This window comes from Rousettus aegyptiacus, unplaced genomic scaffold (genome assembly GCF_014176215.1).
Source record: "Rousettus aegyptiacus isolate mRouAeg1 unplaced genomic scaffold, mRouAeg1.p scaffold_m13_p_1, whole genome shotgun sequence".
NCBI classification, from domain to species: Eukaryota; Metazoa; Chordata; class Mammalia; order Chiroptera; family Pteropodidae; genus Rousettus; species Rousettus aegyptiacus.
The window spans coordinates 12,292,271-12,318,553 of NW_023416284.1; the positions used below are offsets into that span (position 1 = coordinate 12,292,271).

Below are 26,283 nucleotides of genomic sequence, written 5' to 3' on the forward strand. Positions count from 1 at the left end.
CACATCTGTCACTGTGACTGCTTCCACAACAGCCCGCGGCACACCGTAGGCACCTAGTGGATGCCGTGCAAAGAACAGAAGAATGCCGGCCTCTTGCCGGTGGGGGTGGGGGTGGGGGTGGGGGTGGGGGAGGGGCGGGGCGGGGCGGGCGGGGACGGGAACCTAAACGGAAGGCCGCACCTTCCTCTGCATCTTCTCCAGCAGCTTGCTCTTGGCCCGCACTTCCTCCTGGATGGAGTCGTAGACGTTGAGCAGCACCCAGTCCCCGCTGTCCTCGTCCGAGTTCTGCAGGGCCGCCACCAGCTGCTTCTTGCGCTCGTCTGCGTAGCGTTTCCGCCCCTTGTGCTTCTCCTTCAGGTCCTTGTTCTTGGCCTGCTCCCCACCGACCACCTGCTGCTCCAGCAGCTGCAAGCTGCCAGCGTGGAGGAGGAAGCAAACACGACACCTGCCTGTCACTGAGATCACCTCGTGGAATGCTTCCCACGACCCCACTTCACGGAGACGTAGAACGAGGGGCTCAGGGAGGTGGCCCCGCTGGCTACGGGTCAGATCCAGGGTTCCTGCCAGATCCACCTAACTCCAAGCCCGTGCACTGCACCACGGCAGTGGCTATGCCCAGTAGGAAGGGCGACAACCTCCCTGTGCACCCAGAGCTAACCTAACCACCACCCGCCACCCAGCGGTGGCGGCCACCAGCAGAGCAGGCTACAGACTGTGCACGCAGTAGTTGCTCAGGTAATGTTTGGGCTGTGGATGTGGGACTGGGAGGAGGCTGGACCCCGGGCCGTGAAGCTGACTTGGCCACGGAGGCGGGCTCGACGTCCTTCTCATTGACGGATGTGAGAGCCAAGTGTCAGAAACGTTAAGTGGCTTGCACGAGGCTGCGTAGCCAGTGAGGAAAGCCCCGCTCCCTAGGTGGTCCCAGAGGGTGTCTGGGGGTGGCGTGTCCCTAGGAAGCGCAAGTCTTCCATTGGGGTATTGGAGGCTTGGCTGGGACCTGAGGAAAGCCTGGGATCCCTGAAACCTAAAGGCCGGCCAGGCGGGCAACAGTCCTTCACTGTGTCCAGGGCAGGCACCCGACGTGACCTGGTGGCACTTGTGCTGCTGGCAGAGTGGAGCCCGCCCAGCTGACCTAGCACCTTCCCTGCCCCGCGGCTCCTGGACAGAGGATCAGGGCCCCTCGGCTGCATCAGGGGGCGGGGAGGGATAGCCAGGTGAGGCCTTGGTGGAAGGTCGGGAAGAATCTGTGGGTACCCCCACCCCCACATCTGGAGCACAGGGCCTTCCTGCCCCGCCGAGGGTTCCTGCCAGCCCCAATCTGTGGCACTTACCGGGCCAGCACCTGCTGCTGGTCGATGATGGGCATCAGGTTATCTGTCAGCATGGCCACCTCCACGCCCACACTGTCCTTTCTTGCATTTGTCATGGCCACCAGGGGCTGGGCCTCGACCTCAGTCTCCACACTAGGCTCTGCCTCCAACACCACCTCCTTGGTCACTTCTGGGCCCAGATCAACCTCCTGAGCACAAAGAGAAACATAGGTTAAGACGGGAAGGCCAGCCCCGGGACGGAGCTTCCTGTGGCCTCCGTCCCATGAGGGGGCATCGCAGCCCTCACACCCGGCACGCATCACCTGGGCCTCAGAGACAACCAGTTAAAAACACCCCCAATCCAGTTCCTACGCCCACCACTTCCCGCTGCACTCGCAGTAAAATCCCGTTTCTTCCATGGCCTGCGGCGCCCCCCCCCCCCCACCGCTCCCTGTCTCCCCGACCCTTCCCCCCCACCACCCACTCACCCTGCCACTTCTCTGGCCTCATTTTCTGTTGCTAGGAAAGCCAAGACCTTTCCAGCCACAGGACTTTGGCACTTGCTCGCCCCCTGGCCCCGTCTTCCTGCTTGGTCCCATCTCAATGTCACCTTCTAGCCAGGGCTCTCCCGGCCACCCCACCTGCTGTCTACTAAAAACTTGCCATACCCAGTACTCAGGTCCAGAGGCTGGCAGATAGCTTTCTCTCTCCAAAACTGTGAGTGGATTTAAAGCCTTCCTCTCATTCCCTGCGGCTTGTTGTGCTTTCTTAAGGAGAAGGGAAAAGGGCGAAGGTCTGGGACCAGCAGTGCCCCCCGTTGCTCTCGGGGGTCCCCAGCCACTGCCCACAGCCCTCGCCCACTGCATACACTGGGCCTCTATGCTTTAGACAAAGGTTCCAAGTCTAAGGGAAGTTTGAAAACCACTGTGGCCTCTTATTCGTTAACGATAAGAGGTGTGACAGCTCCTCCGATTTGTACCCTGCTTCGCAACGGGCCGTCCCTGATCCGCTGGGACAGGGCCGGGGTTGTCGTCCCTGTTTTATGGATGAGGAAACTGAGGCCCGGGGAGGGAGGAGATAAGTGGAGTGTCACAGGAAGACCCAGGCCCCTGGAAGTCCTCCCACCACACCGAGGGCCGGCCCAGGGGTACTCACGGTCCCAGGCAGGAGGTCACTGGCTACCTCAGCTTCGGACCTGAGGTCATCGGGCTCCAGGACATCTGTCGTGGGGGGATGCTTGCAGGAGAATGGGTTGGGGAGGAGGAGGGATGGTTGGGCTAGATTCGGCCTCTGCTGCCCTGCCCCTAACCTCCCCTTCGGCTCCCCAACCCCACCCCCTCCTGCCTGCCACCGCGGAAAGGGGAGCAGGCGTGAAGAGATGAGGGGAGAGAACAGGGAGAGAGGAGAGACGGGGCATGCTCTGAGCACCCGCCGTGTTCTAGAAGCGTTACCCGCGTTCCCTCCCGTGAAGCATGCATCAGCCCCATTTTACAGATGAGGAAACCGACTGCCCAGAGAGGGGACTGCCCAAGGTCACACAGCTAAGTGAGAGGCACAGCTGGATCTGGACCCAGGATTTTCTGATTCAAGGGCCTGTGTTCTTTACACATACACAGGCAGGCAAGGCAAGGCGAGGCAAGGGTTAAAGAGAAGAAAGAGGGAAAAAAATTAAACATGAAAAATGAGGGTTGAAAAGGGAGAAGACCAACAGAGGGGCGGGGGCAGGGAGAGCAGCATGGCGGGTCCCGGGTGATGCCTAAGGAACCTGGATCCCCGGAGACCCCAGCCCGGCTCGCTGCTCTGAGCCCGCGGGAGCACGAGGGCTGACCAAGGCTGCCTCCAGCTCTCGCTCAGGCCTGGAAGCTCAGTGTAACCATGGCAACTCGGCAGACTCCCATGCAGGTGTCCCTCCGTCAGCAGAACAGGTGCCCACCTGGCATAGACTTGGATCTCGATCCCAAGTTCCCTACTGATTTACAGAGCATTAGACAGAGCTTCTCTTTCCCAGACCCCTGAACACTAGCACCCTGAGCCAGCCAGCAAGTCAGAGCCACTGTGGAGGAGCTGGAGGCGATGCCAGAGCCGCAGAGGTCAGACATCTGTGCACGCCCAATGACCTCCATGTCCCCAGCCGAGCTCTGCCCGCTGCATTTCTGCATGCCATCCTGCATGACGTCAGCTACCTGCGTCGGGCCCTTGGGTGCGTCCGCCTGGGGCACGTCTGCCCCAGCCATGGTGGAGGAGAGCATGGCCAGCTTCGCTTCGACTTCTGCAAATGGGTCGTGTAGGACTGGTAGCAGCTCCAGGGGCATCACTTGAGGCTCCTCATCCTGGAAGAAGGACTCCTCCTCCAGCAGGGGGACTTCCTGGCTGAGATTCTCACCCAGGAAGTATTTGCTCTTGGCCTCCACCTCGGGCACGGAGGACTCCAGGTTGGAGGGCTCCGCGGGCCCAGGGAAGACCTGAGACATGGAGGCTTCTTCAAGTGTGGATGACTCATCAGACCCAAAAGAAATCTCAGACTTGGAGGTCTCCATCTTGGGCAGGTCCTCAAACTGGGAAGGAACCTCAGTCTTAGGGATGTCCTCACTGGGTCGAGTGTCAATCATGGAGTAGACCTCAGGTTTCACCGCTATCTCATACTCGAAAGGAGGTGAGTAATCAGACACGTTGGCAAACTCGACCCTGGACATGACCTCAGCATTGTAGAGGATTTCTGCCTTCAGGACAGCTTCTGCAAGTGGAGACCTTCCTTTAGTTTTCAAAGGTGAGAATGAGGGGCCCCTTCCCTAGAAGCTGGTCCCAAGCGCACTGTCTCCAGGAGACCAGCTGAAGAGTCAGAGCCTCCCAGGATCCCCAGATACTGTCCTCCTATTTCTGTTCCACTGCCCTCTCCCTCATCAGAACTCAAACCCTGTCTCCTACCACCTCTTCCGGGAAGCCTCCCCTAACCAGTGTCATGATCTCTCCATCCTCTGACCACCCAAGCTGTTAGGTGGTGGACTCTGACCACCTTGCCTTGGGACTGCTCTTAACAAGCCAGCGGACTGCCTGTCGGTCTTACTGCCACCAAGGTTGAGAGCTCCTGATCATTAGCTTTCACCCCTAAGATGCCAAGGATCCCCCATTCGAGTGCCCAGCTCAGGACTCTTGTCCAAGGGATATTCTAGACCCGTGGGAGTTTAGTGAACTCTGTGGATGAATGTTAGACCCAATAAAATCACTCGGACACCTGCCCTCTGTCTCTGGGTCTTAGGGACCAAGAGAAGCATCTTCCTGCCAGCCTGAGGGGGCGGGCCTATGATCACGCAGGCCTCCTTAGTGCTCCCAGCCCATGGGTAATGGCTGACCCCTTTACATCTCATCTGCGGCTTGGTCGCTTATGTCCTGTCCCCGGAGACAGTCTGGATGTTCTGTTTGCCGAAAGAGGGCGTCTACTCCCTAGCTCAGTGTTCCTGAACCTCCCCGAGCCTCGCCTTGCAACACGAGGATTCGGTGAGTGCTGCCTCCATGAGGGAGTTCGGCGGAAGCACACGCCCAGTAGCTGGCACACAGCAATGCCCCCAAAATGGTACCAATGACATGAACATCATCATCATGACAAGATGGATTCTGCAGTGTTCTGAGCTGCTTGGCGGCATGGGTGTTTGAATGATAGTGATGGGGTGTAATTGTCTGGAATGTCAAAAAAAAAAAAAAAAAGACAAAAACTTCCAGGTAGGTTAAGAGTTCTTGCTAATGATTGAATGCTTACTATGGGATGTGGTTGCTTTGGTAAGAGATGGGCTCAAAAGTGTGAGGAGACTGTTGAAGATGCAGAAACTTGGGGATGGGACTTACCCACAAAACATGAGGGACACGCTACAACTCCGTAAAGTTGGCCTTGGGCTGGATGGAGCCCAACCAGTGGCCAGCACGTCATGACACAGTGCCATGGGTAAGAACACTGGCTCTGGGGTCAGACTGCCCGGGTTCAAATCCTGGCTCCACCTTACTGGCTGTGTGACCAAGTTACTTACCCTCCCTGTGCCTCGGTTTCCTCGTTTATAAAATGAGAGTAAGTGTGGTACCTAGCTCACCGGGCTGCTGTGAGGAGGAAACGGAATTGATCCTGGTAGTAGAAAGCGCTCTATAAACGTCAGTTGATAAGATGAGGAGGAAAGCAGGCCGGCCGCCCCTCTGGCCAGCCCGGGCGGCGCCCACCTGTCTCCTTGCGCAGGTTCTCCTCCAGCGTGGACAGCTTCACATCGTACGAGTTGCGCATGGCGGTGATGTCCTCCTCCAGCCGGGCCCTGGACTCCTGCTCTGCCTGATAGTCCGCCCTCAGCCGGGCCAGGCGCTCCTCATACTCCTGGGAGTAGGGGCAGGGGAGGCGGAGAGGAGACCAGCGGAGAGGGGACCAGCGGGGAGCAGGGGGGAAGGGGACACAGAGGGGGGCAGCGTTGTATCACCATTTTAAAACACAGCTTTCAGTATTTTTTGGTTTTTTGTTTTGTTTTTGTCATTTAAACGATCCAAAAAAACATAAATAAGCCAAAAGAACAGAATTAAAATTACCTACATGACACTGGGATGATTAATGGCTGGTGAAGATCATTCTGAATTTTTCTCTGTGCATTTTTAACAGGTTAATAAAATATGTGTTGGTTCGTAGTCTATTTTCCCCACACGGCAATATATCATGAACGCCTTTCTGCATCAACAAATAGGTTGTAACCAAATGGTCCTTAACCCAGTCCTTCCAATTTCCCTCTCTCTGTAGCCCTCCGCTCCCCTAATTTCCTGTCTCGTACCACACGGAGAACACTGAAGCCATCGGGTGTGAACTCCCTCACCTCCCCAGCCCCACATCTTCCTGTCCACATGCAGGCCTGCCTGGAGGCTCCGCGTCCTCTTGTGACAGTGGACAAAACATCTGAAGCCAAGTCGCCCCACTAGAGGACTTTGCTCTTTCAATCCCCAGGTCCCTCCTACACCACGGATTTCTCCCTAGGTTCCAGACCATTCCCGGCGGTCTACACAACATGCTCTACTACTTCCAACATTAAAAGCAATAAAAACTCTTCTTTGGCCCCATGAGTGCCTCCAGCTACATTGCCCAGTGCCTAGTAGGTGCTCAGAAAATGCTTGTTGATGATTGAATGGGGGGGGGGGCGGGGAGGCTGAAGTGCCAACTCAGACCCCTGAGTCCTGCTTGGTACTCGTTACACAATCCAGTGATGAGACCCCTTTACGTCCCCCTCTTACTGCAGAGGAAAGCTGCTAGCTAGTATACTCATTCTAAAGGTGCAAAATAGGCTCAGAGAGCTCACGCCGCCTGCCCAAGGTCACAGAGCCTGTAAGACCTGGACTTGCAGAATGTAAAAGCTAGATGGACCCTAGGAATCTCCTAGCCCCAATCCCACCACATAGGGCTGGTGGCCTAAAGCCCAGGGTCATGTCCACAGCCACGCCTCCAGCTCGCGGCTGAGCCGATTCCTAGCCCGGCACCCTCTCCATTACACACGGGGCCACCTCCCTTATCCTGCGCATCCTGTCTGGTTCTGGAGTGGAAAGGAAAGTACGGTTCCAGGCATGTATGTAGTAGGTGCTCAATAAATGCAAGAATCAGACGTGTAAGAAAAAATGGTGTGGGAAGAGGGAAGACAGACGCCTTCGACTCTTCCTCCAGGTGTGGCTCACAGAAACTCCAGGTCGGAAAACAAACTTGGCGGCGGCGACCTCGGGAAGCAACGCTCCGATGCAGTGCCCACGGCGCTGCCTCGTGAAGAGGAGGCAGGTGACAGGCACTCCACCCAACTCCAGGGCAGAAGGACCCTCCAGCCCAAACAGCGTCTCTTCTCCCTGATGACCACTAGGGGGAGGCAGCACCCTGCCTATCTGACAGCCACGGTGCCCCCGCCACACACCCAGCCAGTCTTCCTTGGGAAGGAAGCTTCCAAGGAAGTAGGGCCCACCCTTACTGTTTCGTGACTGACATCTTCCTGCTGCTATGTGATTCCAAAACCTACTTGGAACCTCCAAAGTGTGGCTTCTCTCATTCTGTGGGCTTGGGCTCAGCCATCACCAAAGGCGCCCTCATCCCAACACTCCCCTAGCAGCTGGGCCCAGCGCCCCAGAGATGGACCTGATACCCTGACTTTGCCTCAGGAGCCCCTAGACCAGTAGGGGGAAAGGCAGAGAGTGAGCAGCTGAGCCCCCAGAATCCTCACGGAGGCCAGGACAGAGTCCATCCGGGGCTCACAATTGAGCCTCTGCCCAAACAGTAACAGCTTCCGCAGGTCATGGGCAGTACTTAGGGAGTCTTAGGTCAATTTCCCCCAGCCTTCTAACCCACAGGACTGAGACCCCCAGGACTTACCCAGTCTTCCCCCCTCAGAGGCTGGGCCCCAGGCCCTCACAACCTGGCTGGGACTTCCAGGGGCCTCAGGGCTGATCCCACCTGAGGTCATAGTCAAGTGGTAAAAGTCCAGCAGCAGACACATCTGGCCCCAGTCCCTACAGCACTGTCCCTGCTGGCTTTAGGTTCTCTGCCAGGACAAAGCCAGGGCCCTAAAGGGACTGTCGAATGTCAAACCCCACCATGTGCCTGGGTCTCAGAATGTGGCCCTCAAGTGGCAGGAACCTCTGGAAACCAACAGAGCCTGGAGTCAGGGATGGAGCTTAAGCCGGGAGCTAGGAGGCGCTCCGCGTCCAGCTGTGTAAGGGCCCCTCTGAGATCAGCTCTGCATCTGTGAATCAGGGCATTACCTGCCCTGCTGGCTCCAAGGGACGCTGGGCGGCCCACATGTGGGAGAAAGGCCCAGGTGCCCCCAGGTGACAGTTTTTTCTGAGAGGCCAACACTCCAATTGTCCGCTGGTCAGATGAGCACCTGAGGGCTCCCCACTGCCCACCTTGGCTTCCCTGCTCTCGGCCCAGGCTTGCTGGCACCTGCTAAGGGGACCGACTTCTTCTACTCTGACTGCCCGGCCTTTGCACAGGCCGTTCTCGCTACCAGGAACGCCTTCTCCTCTTCCGCCAGCCCACGGCCACCCCCTCCTGCTGTGCTCCTGGAGACGCCCCCATTCCCCCTTCTGTTCTCCCACTGACGTGAGATGGACTGGACTCTAGAGTCGGGGACCCAAGTTCAAATCCGGGCTCTGACTCTCCCCCTAGCCTTGTGACTTTGGGCAAGTCATGGCTCCTCTATGAGCCTCGGCCTTTCTGAGTTCCCAAAGGGAGATTATAATACCACCCCCGAGGCGATGCTGGGGTTGACACGACATCCTTCTTGAGACGGTCGGACAGGCCCCGCCTGCCTACCCTTCTCCACCCGCTCTCGGTCTCACCTCCCGGATCAGCTGCTTCTCGGCCTCCGTGTCATGCTGGACCACAGGTGGGGGCAACGGCTTCTCCTCAGTTTGGGCAGGGTTTAGGGGCACCTGATTAGACAGCAGGGCTGGGAGAAAAGCAGAAAGGAGAGGGCTGGGACCAAAGTGCACGTGGTTTGCAGGAGCTCAGCAGAAATCCATGAAGACAACCACATGCTCATTCGAGAAGTCTTCAAAGTACTGAACTTATTTGAAGCATGTCTCTATGTAAAATGCTAACTTATTCAGTCATTCGAGAAATATTTCTTGAGCACTACATGTTCTAGGCACTGGAGGTATTGAACAGAACAGACAAAACTCCACCCCCACAAGGTGAGTTTTCAATGGAGAGAGAAAGGCGAACAAAATAAATAAAGAAAATTGATGACATGGTACAAAGCGACGCGTTCTAAGGAAAAGAAGAAAGCGGGGAGGGTTTTCGGGAGAAGGAACCAGGAGTGAGAGGTGCGATTTAAACAGAGAGGTCAGGGACGGGCTCTTAGACATGGGTACGTGGAGAACAGCGATCTGCAGGAAGGAAGTGAGGGACAGAGCGAAGCCGGCGGAGGTCCTGGGGACAGGCAGCGGGAGCAGTGCGTGCAGAGGTCCTGCAGTGGACAGGGGCCTGGACTGTCAGGCGGCCAACGTGGCTGGAGCGGAGTGAGAGAGGGAGAGTGTGGGCGAAAGGCGACGGGAGAGGGCACGGGGCCAGGTCAGGGGGACTCCGCGGGCCGTGGCGAGGGCCTCGGCTTTGACTCTGGGTTAAAGCGGCCATCGGGAGGGTTTGCCCCGCCAGTGAGAGAGATTTGCATTTGGACAGGATCTCGCTGGCTGCTGTGCGGAGAATGTACTGAGCAGGGTCAAGTGCAGACACCCGGAGACCTACTGGGGGCTTCCGCAGTAAGTCAGGTGAGAGATAATAGTGGCTCAGGCCAGGGGACAGCAGGGGACGGATCCTGGATACGTTTTGAAGGTAGAGATGACAGTATCCACTGATAGATTAGATGTGGGTTCGAGCTTTCTAGAAGCCAAGGTGTTCTGGCTTGAACACCTGGAAGGAGAGAGTTGCCATCAGCTGGGCAGGGACAGCTACAGGACAAGCAGCTTTGGGGAAGATCAAGAGCTCGATGTTGGATGCGTTAATAGACAGCTGGATATTCAAGTCTAGAATTCAGAGGACACATGTTATCAATCATTTTTTATAAATTTTCTACATTTTATGATGCTTTGACATGTTGGGGGACTCGCAGGCCAGGGGGAGACCACCCCTCCCAGGGCCAGCTAATTCCCAGAGAGAGTAAACAACTTGTCGTGAGCCCTGGTGAGCCCGGTGAGCCCGCCTCTCATACACAAACCAGCTGAGCTCGAGTCCACGCCCCCAGCCACCTTCTCTATCTAACTCATGTCGAGCCAGCATTTCCCCTCCCTTCAGTCACCACGGGGCCTGGTTCCAGGGACGGCCCCTGTGCCCCAAACACACCAGCACCATTCGGATGAGCCAGCCGCACAGTTTCCACTGCCCTGCCTTGTCTTTCCCATGGAAACCCCAGCGTCGGCTCTGGCTCAGGCTGGCCCCCTGCTCCTCGCCACCTCCAGACCGACACTGGCGCCTCCCCCCGGGGCCCTCCCTGCACGGCATGCCTGCCTCTCGTGCCTAGGATAACTGTGAAGAACACAAAACCATCTTGCAATGGTATTGACCTCACTGTGTCACCATTCGGTCACCTTTATCGATTAAGGTCTGGACACAAATCACATGGCCAGGCTGGAGGTCCACCAGTGAGAGCCTTGAGCTTAGGGATGGCATTTAAAGCCATCGGGAGCACCGATGGCTGTGCTGAAGGACAGGTCATCCACGACAAGCGCAGCCTCAGGGGGCTGGGGCACAGGGCGTGCCTGGACAAGGCGTGAGGTTGTAGGAGGAGGAAAACTGGGGCCGGCGGAGCAGACCAGTGTTTCAAGCTGTTCCGTCGGGGAAGGGAGAAACGTGAGAGCGCCCGGAGGGGAGAACCGGGCTGGGAGGGCGATGGCCGAGGGTCAGAACCACGTGGTGGAAGCGCACAGAGCTTTGTGTCGGAAACGCCTGCATTAAGGCCCCACCGCAGAGTTAAAGCACCACGTACTGTCTGACGAGCTTTATGTGCTCAGGCCACACGTGCGTTATTTCATGCAGTCCTCCCAAACTGCCTCGAGCAATACTGAAGCAGGTGTTGTTGTTACCTCCGTGTCACAGATGAGGAAACTGAGGCTCAGAGAAGCCAAGCTGCTTGGCCCGGGAGCCGGGCCGTGAACTGGCTGTTACTGCTCAGCTCTCTGCCCCGCCCCGCACTAGGCATCTCAGCTTGCTGAGCTGCGTGCTCCCCATCCAGGAGGAGGGGACATGAACAGCCCCGACCCCGCAAGGCTGCCGTGATCCCCCCCGGAAGGCTGCACAGATGCCGGCTGCCAGGTCTGGGGAGCCACTGGCGAGACCCTCTGACCCCCTCCTGGTGCCTCTCGCCATTCCTCCCCCTAGCTTCCCCTTACCAACCTCGGGGGCGAGTAGGGCCAGAGGTGGGGAGGTAGGGAGAGAGGAGCAAGGCAGGCTGCCAAAGTGGACGCCCCATCATGGTGTTCAAGGTCGCCACCCTCTACCTGGCCACCTCCCCCACCCTGTTCAGCAGGCAGCCAGCAAAAGTACTTCCGGTTCCCCACATACACCTTATAGTTTTGTGCGTCTCTGCACTCAATGGCCTCTCAGCCTGTCTGACGGGGAGGCTTCTCACCCCGCCCCAAGACGCGGCTCGATTCCCCCTCCTCTGTGAACCTTCCTGACCAAACCCTGCCCCTGGTTGAACTTGGACACTCCTTCCTGCCCCGTGGTGCCTGTACAGCTCTGCACCCTAGACACACATGACGGCGTGCTGGGCAGAGCGCTGACATGATCAGCGGCCCGGGAGACAAGGCGCCCATGAGGCAGAGCCTAGATCTGGTTCATCTCTGGTTCGTCCCCAGTGCCCGGCACAGGTCCACACACAGAGGGGGTGGTTCGTGAACTCTGGATGGACGGTGGGTGGGTGAGTGGAAAGATGGATAACAGGATTGATAATAGGATGAAGCGAATGAATAGGTAGATGTGTGGATAGTAGGGCAGATAGGGTGGGTGGAGAGAATGGGTGGATGGATGGGTACATTACGTGGATGGATGAATGGATGGATGGGTGGGTGGGTGGCTGGGTGGGTGGCTGGGTGGGTGGGTGGCTGGGTGAATGGGTGGATGGATGGGTGGGTGGGTGGCTAGGTGGCTGGGTGGGTGGCTGGGTGGCTGGGTGAATGGGTGGCTGGGTGGGTGGCTGGGTGGCTGGGTGGGTGGGTGGCTGGATGGGTGGGTGGCTGGGTGAATGGGTGGATGGATGGGTGGGTGGGTGGATGGCTGGGCGAATGGGTGGATGGATGGGTGTGTGCATAGAATGAATAGATAGAAATGTGGGTGGGGAGGTGGCCTCAGGCTCTTTTGCATTCCCTTCCCCAAGGGGTTCTCAGATGAAGAAAACCTTGGAGTCCCTCAGTTGCGAGGACCTTTGCAGGCCTGTGCTCCAGGTATGGACTCCTACCTGCCAGATGACAGCCAAACGCCTGGGTGTGGGAGCTGCCGTCACGAGGTGCCTAACTGGGACCAGGGGCGGGATGTGGGGGAGTGAGCCACCCAGCAACTGGGCAGCACGGCATCGCGATGCTGCCACAAGGACAGCAGGCAGACGAGGGGATGGCGCATGTGCAGCCCGGAAGCAGGGAGCAGCTCAGGGCGCCGACGGCTGAGCGGGGACGGGCCAGACGGGCCAGCCTCTTCCCCGGCCTTCGGCAAGCAGATGCCATCGGGGCGTCGCCAGCCAGGGCTCGCCCTGCCTTTTCCCGAGCTGCGCTCCCGTGAAGCTGAAAGGACATAGGGTGCTGCCCCCGCACCTCTCAGATGGCGACTGGGAGAGCGAGGGAGACAGCCTTCCTCTAGGGTCCCCTGACCCTCTGCCACTTCCTCCCCGAGCTGCCCCACCTGACAGGTTATTGGGGTTCATCTGCTGGGCCAGAATCGCCTTGAGCTTCTTGATCTCCTCCTGGTACTCGCGCAGGAGGGCGTCCTTGGGGTCCTCGTTTATGTGTGGCTTGTTCTTGATGTTCTTGGCTCGGTTGGCGTAGCGCAGCGTGCTGAGCGTCTCATCGTAGTTGTTGTCCGCGGGGGACAGGCAGGCCACCATCAGCGTCTTGGTGTTGCCTCCCAGCGAGTCTTGCAGCAGCCGAGTCAGCTTCGAGTCCCGGTAGGGGATGTGTTTGCAGCGCCCGTCCACCAGGGCCGAGATGACATTGCCCAGCGCCGACAGTGACAGGTTGATCTTGGTGGCCTCCTTGAGCCGCTCCCCTGTGGCCCCCGTCTTGGACTGCCGCTCGCTGCCCGCCAGGTCCACCAGGTTCAGCTTGCCCGCCCGGAGGTGGTCCTTGCCCCGCTCGTCTGCAGACCAACCAGGCAGAAGGGTGAGGGCCTTTGGGTCACCCCCCCCCCACACACACACACACACGCACACTAACGAGGGCAGTTAGCAATCAAAAATCGAGCTTGCCACCCACCGAGGGTCTCATTCCAGCCACCCAGGACCCCCACGAAGGAGCTGCTATCACTGTTCCCATCTTACAGATGAGGATGCTGAGGTTCAGAAAGGGCATTTAATTGCCCAAAGCCCAAGTGGTGGAGCCAGGATCAGACCCCGGGGCTGTCTCACTCCAGGGAGCAGGGCCTGGGAGACACAGACTATTCTCTGAGTGCAGCGGAATTTGTTACAGCTATCACGACAGCTCCTACAGACTTCCTGTGAGGCCAGAAGTGGGGGGCTGGGGGAACGTGACTGGGTCACCAGGGATTTGTATCCTTTAATGCAAAAAAAACCTCTTGGGCCTGGTTCCCATCCCAGTCCTGCCCCTTACTTGCTGTGTGACCTTGGTGGAGGCATGCACCTCTCTGATCCTCAATTGTCATATCAACAAAATGAGACTAACAACGGGGCTAGGGCTGGCTGTTGGGAGGAGTAAGCCGATAGCGTGTTTTTGCACCGTCTACAAAGGCCCGGCCCAGAGCAGGCGTTTGCTCCCTCTGAGAACGAGCCCGGCTCTGCAGTGACCTAGCTGTCCTAGCAGGGCAGACCCCGGGTGCTGAGGGTGACAGGAGGCCGGACGCCCCCCGGTCGGGAGCAGGGGCTTGGAGCACAGGTTTCGGAGGGAGGTTCCATCTTGAATCCATCCCTTAGTTGCTGTGGAACTTGGGGACATAGCTTCCCTTGACTCTGAGCCTTGGCCCAGAATCAAAGACCCGCCCTGAAGCGGGGTCGTAAGGAGTAAAGGGACACGGCCGACAGCGCTCGTGGGAAGAGCTCAGGGCTGTGCCTGGCGCGCAGCAGGTGCTCGCGGAACGACAGCTGGCCGCTCTTAGTTCTATTAATGATTCTCCCCGTCGCTACATGATGCCATAAACGGTCCCAAGCGAGACGAGGCAGAGGGGCAGGGGCTTCCTTCTTAGTTTCCTGCTGGTCGAAACCAGAATTGACCTAGTTTTGCTCGTGGGCACAGGAATCTGAAGTAAAGAAATAAAAAAGGTTTGGCTGGTACCCAGTAGAGCGGGGGTCCACTCTACCGGGCAATGGACCAGTGCTGGCCAGTGACCTGTTAGGAACCAGGCCGCACAGCAGGAGGTGAGCGACGGACAAGTGAGGGAAGCGTCATCTGGATTTGCAGCTGCTCCTCAGCACCAGCATCACCGCCTCAGCTCCACCTCAGATCATCAGGCATTAGATTCTCATAGGAGCCTAGAGCCTAGTTGAGGACAGCTGCTGCAGTAGAGACGTGGACATGAGAAGGGCTTAATTCTTTCTGCTATTACAAAAAAAAAAAAAAAAAAGCAGCAGGAAGGCGGGACATGGAATCACCCTTCTGGAAAGCTCTTTGCAGAATGTGCTGGGAGCTTTAGACAGGTCTGTGCCCTCTGCTTCAAATGGACTCCAGGGAACCTGATCTGAGGAAAGGACTCTAAAAGCAGGAAGGTTTTGTCTACAGCCATGTTACCCTGAATAATCCTGATCCTGTCTGATCTCGGAAGCTAAGCAGGGTCAGGCCTGGTTAGTACTTAGATGGGAGACCACCTAGGAAGACCAGATGCTCTGGGCCTAAAAAACAAAAAATAGGGGATTGTAAGCTGACAAAGTACTTGCAATTTGTGAGGTCAACCAAGGGTTGCCTCGTCTAAAATAAAAAGTAAATAAAAGCAAGGAAAAACTGGAAACTACTGTAACATCCTGTAGCGGACTGTTTAGAAATGGCTGTGAGTGCTGCGTTTTTCTGCAGCCGCCACCCACGGTCATATGCGCTACTGCGTATAAGCCGCACGGCACACAGGAAGCGCTCGGTGGTAGTGACCAGTATTATCATCATTGTTGTCATTGATGCTGTTTATCCCGGCAACATGGGTCCTAGCATGGGGAGGGTCCTCCCATGATTCCTGCAGGCAGTTCGAGCCCCTTCCCAGTTTCAGATGGGGCCTTGAGGCTCTGAGTGGTGAGGTGTCTTGGCCTTACTGAGTATCAGTGTAGGTGGAAGAGCCTCCAAGGTCATCTTATCCAACCCCTTCTTTGTGAAGATCAGAAGACCAAAGCCCAGAAAGGGACAGTGACCATCACAAGGCCAAACAGGAGGCCTGTGGCAAGAGCAGAAGTTGAGCCCAGCTCAGTCGTCTGGCCCCTCCACCCCGCCCGGCTCCACATACCCACGGCGTAAATCTCGATGCTGATGGTGAAGATGGAGTGGGAGCGTGAGGAGTCCTTGTTCATCAGGGTGTAGCCGACCGAGCGGTTCTTCCAGCCCGTCTCCATGATGCGCTCACACTGGGCCACGTCGTGCACCGTGTGCATGGAGAGCCCCTTCACGTACACGCCCTTCTCCGGGTGCTCCTTCAGCTGTGGGCAGGAGGCATGGGCCAGGGGCAGGTGGGGCAGGCATCCCCGAGAAAGGGCCTAGTTCATACCACCTTCGCCCTCCCACACAGCAGTCGGCACCCCAAATACCCTAGTAGGCAGGGGATTTATTCCAGGTGGAGACAGCTGGCCTCACCTACCACCACCTCTTATTTGTGGGACTTCGGGCCAGTGACTGAACCTCTCTGAGCCTCAGTTTCCACATCTGTAAAATGGGTATGAGATACCTATCTCCTAGGGAGGTGGAGAGGATTTAGAAAACTGAGGCCCATACATGCTTGGCACAGTGCCTGGCACATGGCAAGTGCCCCACTAATGCCAGCCGCTGTCCTCACTGTCGTTAGTGCTATTATTGTGCAGCTGGCTTTCGGTCTGGGCACTTTAGCTCCCTGGGGCTGACTCTGTCACCCAAGGGCTCCGAGTGCTCCCCTGTGCCCTGTCGACGTGGCTCTTTGCCTCTCTGCCACGGCTCCAGGGAAACACACCAGCTCCCAGATCCTGGGATCATGGCCGGTGAAGTGCCCTTTGCTGCCCAGACCTCCCGTCGGCCCACGGTGCGAGCAGGCCCTCAGCGCGACGGCAGTGAGTAAATTAATTTATCTGATTGCTCCCTGCTCACTCTCCAGGCAGCCAGGTTGTTTTGTTGCTGACACAGAGCTGTGAAACGCAATATTTTTCAAGTGTGAGAAGAAATAAAACTACTCTGGCAAGAAGAGAGTGAATTAGGACAAAAGTCATCTGTCTGCTGGTCTGAGCCACAGAAGGCTCAGAGGCTCTGCTCCGGGCAGCTTCGGGGTGCCAGGTGGGGTTGTGTCCATATTGTACAGTGGGCGGGGGTAGGGGCAAGCACAGGCTTGCCCATCTACCAAAATTTGGAGAACCAGCCAGAGCCAGCCTGCAGGACTAGGCTTTATGGCATAAACAACGGAGGCACAGAAGGGTTAAGCGACCTGCCGAAGGTCACACAGCTGTTAGTGGCAGGGCAGCAGCTGGGGGCACAGACAGTGGAAGGGTCCAGGGGCAGGGCCAGGAGAGAGCCTGGAGCATTCTGAAGCAACCGAAGCTTAACATGACAAAGGGCTGGTCTTGACCTAGAGGCCACTGTGAGGACAGAGCAGAAAGGACAGGAGCAGGAGACCCTGAGAACAGAGCATGGCGTGAAGGCAGCCGACCTGTGTGCCTGAGAGCCGCTTGTTTCGATCACTGCCATGTTCCCAAGAAGAACCAAGAAGCCTGCCTGGCACATAGCAGGCCCAGGCGAGGGAGCGGCCGTTCTTGGCTTCGGGAAGAATGCAGTTCCTATTAATCATACAGGCCTGGAGTAGAAATCTGCTTCTGTCGTTTGCTAGTTACAGAAGTCACTTTGGCCCTCTCAGCTTTGGTTTCCTCATCTGTAAAATGAGGGTAACAAATCCTACTTCTGCATGACTATTATGAGGATTAAGAAGAGAATGGAACTAATAAAAAGTTCCGCAGGTACTTGGATGGGGCTCAGGAACACGGGTCAGGAAGAGAGTGAGGATGGTCTGTCTGTCACAAGCAGGAAAGGGGGCAGGGAGGCAACTCCTCACTTAGGGGTACCCTCCCCCACCTCATGTTTGGACCTAGGAAGGCCTGCCTTTCACCTTGTGATCCCTGCTCCCTCCGTCCGTCCCCCACTATTCCTGCCCCCACCCACCACTGAGCTAGGCAGACGCTGAGTGACAGCCACCACCAGCTGCGCCCTGTTTCTTGGTAACTGCTCCTTCGACTGCAAGGCTGCCTGGTCACCATGGCAACCAGCTGGGATGCTCAGGCAGGAGAGTCTGCCACTGGTCCTGAGCCAGGAAATGCACCCATGGAGGAGGGAGTCCTGACACTCTGCTGGGATGCGGGGTGCTCGATCCAAGTGGAGGACCCATCTCCAGCAGTACTGGGCTGTGTTCCATGATGGTTCGTGGTGGTTGCAGAGAGGATGTGTAACTCTGCTTCCCTAAATCTCTTGCCGGCCCTTACTGATCTAATAACCCCTAATTACCAACATGATATGTGATCAGGCCCCGCATTATGCTGTGGAGCCTGCCTACCTGGGTTCATATCTGGTCTTCCCCTGCCACACTGAGCCTCAGTTTCCCCACCTGTAATAAACGATAAGAATAGCACCTCCTCCTAAGGCTGTTGTGAGGTGTATGTGAAAACCCACTTGTAGCTCCTCTGGGAGGAACAAGGTCAAAAGCTCACTGCATCCATGGAGAGTGTCACGGGGCCCATTCGTCTCTGGCAGCTCCCCCAAGCAGCCTGAGGCCCGTGGCCCAGCTAGGGCAAGTGCACGTAGCTGCCCGCACTCGGCCCCTTAGGGCCTCGGTACTGAGGCCGCTCTAGGGTCCAGGTTACTGAGGAGGGGAGGAGGGCCCCCCGCTGCCCCGGTGTGGGTTGGCAGGGGGCCCTGACTGTGCAGCGTGGCCTTTCAGGGCTGACACGTGTGTGCTGCAACTTTCTGTGCCTTGCTCGTCTTCCCATGTCCCAGCTCTGGGGGCTGAGCTATGACTCAGCTGCTCCAGCTCCAGGATGAAGACGACGGTGGAAAGACTTCAGGTGAGAGGCTGGAGGAGGCTCCTGCATAGAAAGGGCCCAGTGTTGCTGTGCTTGGGAGAAGCAGGGGGATGGGTGGCGGGTGGTCCCAGGAGGGATGGAGGGAGCTCCCACCCATGTGGCCTGTACCCTCGGTCTCTTCCCAGTACATCTTTGTTGAATGAATCAACTAATGGATGTCCCTCTTTTGACTGGAACCTCATTTCTGGCTTCTTATTGCCCCAGGAGTTTCCTATACTGCTGACTCCCAAAAATCCTGGGAGGAAAGCACCTGACCACTCAGATTCCGCAAGTTCTAGTGCAACCACTAGTAATTCGCTCCGTGACCTTGGCCAAGTCCCTTCTTCTCCTTGGGTCTCAGCTTCCTCATCTGTACCAGGTAGGGGTTGGACCACCTCTCCAAGGGTCTTTCCGGCTCAAAATCTTAAGGGTTTTTTTTTTTTTTTTTTTTTTTTTTTTACAAACAAGGTTTTCAAGACGTCTGCTTGCTGAGGTCCAATATGTTCCATTGGGCCACAGAGAGGTTGCCAGCGAGAGGGGAACTCACGATGCCCTCAAATGAAGCCAGAGCAACGGGGGTTGCTCTGCAGCTGAGCAGAGAAACATCCCTGCCCCCCGCGCGGGTGGGGGTGGTGTGGGAACCGTTCCAGCATCCTGTCTAATCTAGAGGACAGGGAGGGTCCAGGGAACTGGGAGGCATCAGTGGCAGCCCCTCTGCCTGGTTCCGCCCCCTCCCCGTGGCTGTCAAGGCATGTGGCCTAGGGAGACTTAAGGAGTTCAGGTGAGGGAAGATGTCCAGCCCTGACTCTGTGACTTCCGAGCTCAGTGTCAAGTCACTTCTGCTTTCCCAGCCTAGTTTCCTCACCTATAAAATGGGCATCATCATAGCAACCTCCCAGGGCTGATGCTCACTAATGATTGACACTCTCCCAGCTGGGGCTTTCTGACTCTGAAGGAGATGCGCCAACCCCCAATACTGTTTGTGGGCTTCTTGGGGGTCTATTGGTTGCCTGGTCAGATAAAAAGCACCAGAGTTGAGGGACCCACCACCAGCACCTACCCCCCACCAGCCTCTGTTCCTTAGACCTGGCCAGGCCCGCTCGGCATTGAAGAAGTCCCAGAGAGGACACATAACCAAGGCCTCAAACTACAGTGAAGACCCAAGAGTCCCAGACCTGGGTCGAGCCTTGCCTCTAACTGTTATCCATTTCTGGCAGGTCGCTTGACTTCATTCGGCTCCCCAAAGGGTCAGCCAAGTTCTCCCTCTCTTAATTGAACCCTCAGAGGGTCTAATTCTACTTCATGCTGTTGGGAAATGATGTTCTTTCATTCTGACTCTAGCCTTTTACCAAACATGTGCCCGTCAGTCTCGACTCCTCCCTAGGGCTCTACTGTGCAGTCCCCAGTCACATCTGTTGTCCTTTCTTGGAATCCCAGTGGCATACAATGGCTCACACACTAAACACGTGCTATACAGCAGCACTGTGCTAAGCAGCTCTCCCTCCTTACAACCTTCTGAGGTCATATCGTCAGTCCTGGGGCCCACCTACACCAGACCCCTTTCGAAGGGAATAAGGTCCCAGAATCTGGGCCCAGTAGCGGCAGTGAAAGGGGATGTTTGAGATTCAGGACCTTGAAGTCAGACAGACCTTAGTTCAAATCCAGGTTTGGCCACTTACTGCTGTGTGAATCTTCAGCAAGTTAATTAACCTCTGTAAACCTCCCTTCCCACATCGGTAATCAGGGATAATGATATCTACCTAAGAAGGGTACTGTGAGTATTAAATGCATAATGTGCCTAAGGCAGTCAGTAAGTAGTAAGTGCTCAATAAATGACAATCATTAGTACCTTATTTTTAGCTTGAAGGGCCCTTAGAGATTTTCAAAATAATATTTTAGAAGTGCAACCCTCTTTTCGAATGTTATCTATTACAAAACTCCATCTATTTCAACAGATACAGGTGGCACTACCCCAGGCAAGGTCCAGCCCTGCCGCGTGTGGTGGAGGTAGGCCCCTTAACCCCTCCCCTGCATCCTGGACTCAGAAGACTCCAAATTTCAAGTTCAGAAGTCCCCACCCTAGTCCGCACAGCCACTGTGCTCTCAGGATACCTTCCCTGTACTTCTGAGGGAGCACCACCTGATGCCAACCTCCTTCCTCCCCCAGACCCCACCTGCCCGTGCCAGGTGTGCACCTACCTCCAGCTTCTGCTTGGTGTCAGGCCCCAGCAGGTCACGGACATCTTCATTGTAGATCTCCAGGTAGGAGGCCCGGACCAGAAACTTGGTATTCTCTGCACACTGCAGGGTGTGGGTGGAGAGAACAAAGACACCTGAGCACCCACTGCCAGACCTGACCGTGCAACCCGAGCCCCTCTGCAGCCAGGGCGCCACGGCAGCAGGGGGGATGTCGAGGGAAGAGGAGTCCCCCGCCCCACCCAGCTGGCCTGCCCGCCTGGCACAGTCTCCCTTCCTCTCTGGACTGGCGAGCCCTCAGGCTTCACAGAGTTGCTTTACTCTCCTACTGCTACTGTCTCATGCTCTCTCTCCAAGCCTCAGGGGAAAGGAAATGGGAGACACCTCCCCATTACCGGGGAGAGAAACCAAGGCCACAGGTAAGGCCTAGACCAAGCACCGGCTCTGGGCTGATCCCTGGCAGCTCTCTCGCCTGTGGGTCACCAGATGGGGCCTGGGGAGAGGAACAGTGAGCTCTGCAGCTGACCAGGGCCCCAGGCCCCACTTTGCCCTTCCCAGATGCAGGAATCTCTGTGCATTGCCACAAATGGTCGCCAGGGCACTTCTCAGCTGCAGCCGGGACACTGGGGTAACCCCCCTTGACCCGGCCTATAGCCACTCCAAGTCTCAGCTTCCCTACCTCAAAAATGGGGTGGCAGTTACCTCCTGGACCAGTGGAGGGGTTCAGTGGGATAAAACAGGGCTTTGCACAAGGCTTGGTCTGCAGCAACTGCTCAATTGAAAAGGAAGCTATGATTGTTACAACCACGTCTCAGGAGTGCTCAGGGTCATCGCATCCATGCGAAACACTAAATGAAATGTTAAAATCCAAAAATGGCAGGAGAAAAATGTGGAACTGTTCGGCGTCATCTTCTCAAGTTTAAGTTCTCCCGTCACCGTTTCAGAAAGCAGAGCAGCTCATCTGTGCCGAGTCGAGGCAGGCTCTGACTGCATCCCACGGTCAGAAGTGCCCCGTGACCATTTGTGGTCACCGCCGGGGGGGCCCGCAGGCACCAAGCACCAGCCCGGCCCTTCCCTCCACGAGGCCCATACCTGAACGCTCTCAAAAACATGCTCGAAGGCCCTGGGGATGATGCCTCTCTGGGAGGGCGGGTCCAGCAGGCCCTGCATGGTGAAGGACTTCCCGCTGCCCGTCTGGCCGTAGGCAAAGATGGTGCCGTTGTAGCCCTCAGTGACACCCTGCAGGGGAGGACCAGAACCCCAGCGCTCAGCTCAGCGGGCCCAGCACAGCTGGGCTTGGGGCCAGGGCCAGGCCCAGGTCTGCGGGGCTGCCTCCTAACTCACACACTCAGGCTCCCTCCGGGGCTCCCATCAGGTGTCCCTGGGCTGGGGGTGGACAGGCAGAGACGAATAAGGCACAGCTGTGTCCTCAAGGAGTGCACTGTCTGCTTGGGTAGGAGACGGTCCCAGCCTGTGGTTAAGAGCTTATGCCTCAGAGCCTAGCCACCTGGGTTCAGATCCAGTCTCCGCCCTTTACTGACTGTGTGCCCTTGGACTGTTCCTACCCAGGCACACGGAGCCTCTATTTCCTCCTCTGAAACAAAGAGTCAGAAACAGCACCTCCTCCAAGACCGTTGTGAGGAGGTTTACACGAGAATTAGTGCACACACCGGCACGGGAAGCGCTGGTGTACGCAGGTGCTCGCTGCGAGTCTGCCTGGAGCGCGGGGGACTGATTCTCACACGAGGCAGGTGGAGGCGTTTGAAACGCCAGAAGCTGCACCGGCGGCATGTAGAGGGAGCGCAGAGAGGGGAAGACAGGACGGTGTGGGAAGAACCAGGCACAGCCTCCCGGGAAGGGAGAACTGGAGGGACCGTGTGGCTTAGGTTTTGATAGGTGAGACAAAGGCAGGCATTGCAGGCTAGGCGAGAGCTTAAGCAAAGATGCAGAGAGGTGAGAGGCTGAGAGCAGGTGGAGCCGGGTCAAGCGGGGTGGAAGATGAAGGAAGTAGGAAGGAAGGTAGGAGGCCAACTGGGCGGCACCTGACGGTCACTCTTCATTCGCTAATGCATTTATTCATTCCATAGGGACTGACTCCCTTCCCTGTGCTGGGCCATGTGCTCTGGCTGGGGACAGAGCGATGAGCAAGGCAGACACCCCAGTCCCTGCCCTCACACATAGGTCACAAATTCTGGAACTTGGCATGGGGTGGGGGCATCCTATGTCAGCACAGAGAGCTGTTCCCAGGCCCTGAGGGTCCACCTCGCAACTATGTACCATTCCACTGCAGAGACCCCGCCTATAGAACCACGAGGGGCTCCGGATCCCCGGGGACCGCCACTGGCGAGGGAAGACCGAAGCCAGCTTTCTCAGCTCCCCTGAGGGACAGGCTTCATTTTTATGGGCAGAACTGGACAATCGCTGCTCTCTTGTCCGAGGCAAGCCTGACCACCGTGTGGGTTCCTGCAGCTCATCAGAGGGCCATGGGCCACAGGAAGGGACAGGCCCCTTGCAGTCGGGGAGAGGCAGGAGCCAGCAGACCCATCATCCAATAGGAGCCACAGCTGGGCTCCTCAGAGTCGGGGGCACACGGAGTCCTAGGAATAAAAACACGGTATGGCGCTCGAGTATCAAAGCCACCCAGATGCAGCAAAGGGATTCTATATAAAAATAACTATTGTCACACCATCCAGTAGGGTCTACCCACTAGCCACACTAGAAATGTGCCTGGTGCAGCTGAGAAACTGGATTTATTTTCATCTTCTTTTAGTTAATTTACATTTAAAACCTAAAACGTCATAAAATATTTTTCCACTAAACGCAATTTTACTTTTTGTGCTTCATTTCATTTTAACTGTTGACACTTCAGCATCTAAATTGAAAGGTGCTACAAGTGTAAAACACAGGCCAAATTTTGAAGACTTCATATGAAGAATGTAAAATATCTCACTAATGGGTATTATACAATGATAATCTCTATTATGTTTTATCGAAATGATAATATTTTGGATAAACGAGTTAGTAAAGTGTTATTAAAATTAATTTTGCGTGTCTCCTACTTTTTAAAATGTGGCTACTAAAAAAATTTTAATTAACACAGGTGGCTCGCATTATATTTGGATTAAAAAGCACTGCTGTCGAGCCGCTGGCCGCTTGTAGTTATTTAAATGTAATTTATCTAAAATTAAATAAAATTAAAATTCACTTCCTCAGTAGCATTGGCCTCATTTCAAGTGCTCATTTGCCACAAGTGATTAGTGGGTGCTTGAGTGGATGGCCCAAATACACAACATGTTCACCATCGCAGAAAGTTCTACAGGTCAGCGCTGCTCTGGAGTGAATTAGAAAACAATGCCACATGCATTTTTAAGGAAAAACATAACATTTCATAAAAGAAGTTTCACCCATCAACTGATACTTCCAGACCTGCCAGGAACAAGCTCACGCACAGAGCAGGTCCTCGATGTTGGCCACTCTGTACTTCCGCCCGGGTCCCGCCACGTCCCCCATCCCTAAATGATTGGAATTAAGTGATTTTCATGAAATCAACTGTTATTTGACTTTTTTTTTTTTTTAACCTGGTGTCATCTTTGGCAATAATTCCCATGAAACTGCGTTGCAGGTTGGATGTGCTGGGTATTTTTTCTACCTCACATTAAACACTTCACTATTGAAACGGAAATAAAAAGCATCTATCCTGAATTGCCTCACATCCCCTTTCTGCCCCTTTCAAAGTGAACAGCTCCACGTCCCATCCCGGAGCCAAACTCTAACTAAGGCTTCTACCATGTCACTGTCTCTGGAAACTAGGCCCACTGTCCTCAGTCTGCACATGATAGAAGCCATTGGACCTGGCCCCTGCGTGGGTCACCAGACGTCACTCTAAGGCCATATGTGTGAACTGGGGTGTAGGGAGAGATGGCAAAGCCACTGGCTAGGAAAGAGCCCGCAGACCAGGCAAGCAGCTCAAGTTAAGACATGATAAGTCGGCTGAAGAGGGTGGGTCTGGGGTGGATTGTCGAAGAGGTCACCTAGTGACAGAGACGTTCAGGAACAGAGTCTAGATTTAAGGGGTGGAAAATAAAAAGAAAGGGCAGAAAGGGGCAATGGGACCTGAAAGGAAAGTCCCTGGGCAGGAGGCCCCCGAAGGAGGTCAGAGCCCTGGGAGAGCCATGGGAGCGGAGTCAGAGCCTAGCAGGGCACACACACACAGCCACTGGGCCCTGATGGAGCAGCCACTTCTGGCTCAGAGCCACCTAGCTATGCTTTGCATGTGATTTGCATGCTGCTCACTGAATGGCAGGCAGCAGGATGCAGCACGGACCTGGGCACTGCGCTGGGAATTGGAACCACCCCTAACTTGTTCAGTAATGCTCCGGGCCTCAGTTTTCTCATTGGGAATGATGACTCCAGCTCTATACATCCACAGGGTTTTGTGAAGATCAAATGCTGGTCTCCACCTGGAAGGCCCCTGCCTCCGCCTTCATGCCCGGCCAACTCCTCTCATCCTCATGTCTCAGCTCAGACCTCACCACTTCCAGGAAGCCCTCCCTGCCTTCCCCTCACTTCTCAGCCCCTTCAAGCTCAAGTTTGCTAGCCTTCTCTGTTTGCTAGGCTTCTCCCACTCATCACCCTGGATCATAGCTATCAGCTTAGCTGTTCCCCCACTTGGCCATGAGCTCACTGAGGGCAGGGTCTCTGCCTCCTTTAGGGCAGCACTCCTCATGCCCAGAATGGGGCCTGGCATGGAGATGCTATGTTAGAGGAATGAATGAATGAATGAATGAATGAATGAATGAATTCTTGGGAAAGAACATTTGTGGTGTTGACGTTCAGGCTCTGTGGGTGGTCCAGAGGCAGGTGTCTGGCAGAAAATCACAAGTGGAGGAAACTGGGAGCTGAAGGAGAGATCTGATGTAGCTCTTGTGTCCTTAGTGCCTCCACCTCTGGGATGGGGCTTCCTAGGGACCCCAACGAGGAAGACTTGCTCAAGGTATTACTTCCAGGATAAGGAGGGGACCCATGAGCAAGGCTGAGGCCCTGGAGGAGTCAATGCCAAGGAGGAACATGATCTTGGAACCTTCCAATCTTGGGAGGGGCCAAGCCTGAACAAGGCAGCAGAGACGTGCTGTGGAGCCCAGGACAGAGCCAGGGCAGGTGGCTGAAAGCTTCAGGGGGACCGACTCTGACTCCCCAGGCAGAACGGTCTTCTAAGAGCCAAGAAGCAAAGGTAGAACAGGCTGCTTTGGGAATAATGAGCCCCCGCCACTGGGTGGACGTTCGAGAACCCAAGGGAGGGGACACCCCTCAGGTCACTTCCAGCCTGGGAGTCCAGGACTGAGAAGAAGAGCCTGATCATCCCCAGAGCATGGCACCACCCCCTGGAGGGGCGCTGCCCTCACGCCCTGGGCATCATCTCTGGTCAGGTCCGGGGACTCTGGCTTTCGGAACACTTCAGTCCTCTCCAGAGTTTTGACTGAGTCTTGGAGGAAGAGAGAGAGCAGCCAAAGCTGGGGTTCTAGGGACGTTAGATGGCCCGCCGGCCAAAACCAAAAACATTCCGTGGTCAAATCTACTTCGGAAACGCTGGGCTAAGTCACATTGATTTCTCTGCTGAAAGAACCGCCAGAGCCTCACTTCCCAATGCGCCACGTGCAGCTTCAAGCAAGGGAAGGCGTATGCAGCATTTCCCACCCTTTTCCTTTTTTCCTGGAACCTGTGACATCTCACTTAAGGAACGACTTGCTGGACACTGGGGAGATGTTGATAGAAAGGAAAGGAGACAGCAGGCGTAGCTCCAGCCTCACCTCTGCCAGAGACTCATCAGAAGCTTGGCTAGTCTCTGCCCCCAGGACCTCATTCTCCCC

At 56.0% G+C, this 26,283-nt stretch overlaps 1 protein-coding gene and 1 pseudogene across 1 annotated transcript in view; one reads left to right on the top strand and one right to left on the bottom strand.

Moving 5' to 3' along the window:
• The window catches only part of KIF17 (kinesin family member 17), a 33,528-nt gene that overhangs the window by 6,259 nt on the left and 986 nt on the right, over window positions 1-26,283 (bottom strand). The window contains exons 2-12 of the mRNA XM_016149195.2: window positions 21,509-21,655; window positions 20,420-20,521; window positions 15,442-15,631; window positions 12,691-13,143; window positions 8,640-8,749; window positions 5,514-5,661; window positions 3,494-4,044; window positions 2,466-2,546; window positions 1,979-2,077; window positions 1,332-1,519; window positions 181-412 (exon numbers count right to left, since the gene is read on the bottom strand). Coding sequence (XP_016004681.2) covers window positions 181-412; window positions 1,332-1,519; window positions 1,979-2,077; window positions 2,466-2,546; window positions 3,494-4,044; window positions 5,514-5,661; window positions 8,640-8,749; window positions 12,691-13,143; window positions 15,442-15,631; window positions 20,420-20,521; window positions 21,509-21,655 — 2,301 coding nt within the window. The remainder of the gene's footprint in view (window positions 1-180; window positions 413-1,331; window positions 1,520-1,978; window positions 2,078-2,465; window positions 2,547-3,493; window positions 4,045-5,513; window positions 5,662-8,639; window positions 8,750-12,690; window positions 13,144-15,441; window positions 15,632-20,419; window positions 20,522-21,508; window positions 21,656-26,283) is intronic.
• LOC118607127 lies at window positions 14,728-14,846 on the top strand (annotated as a pseudogene).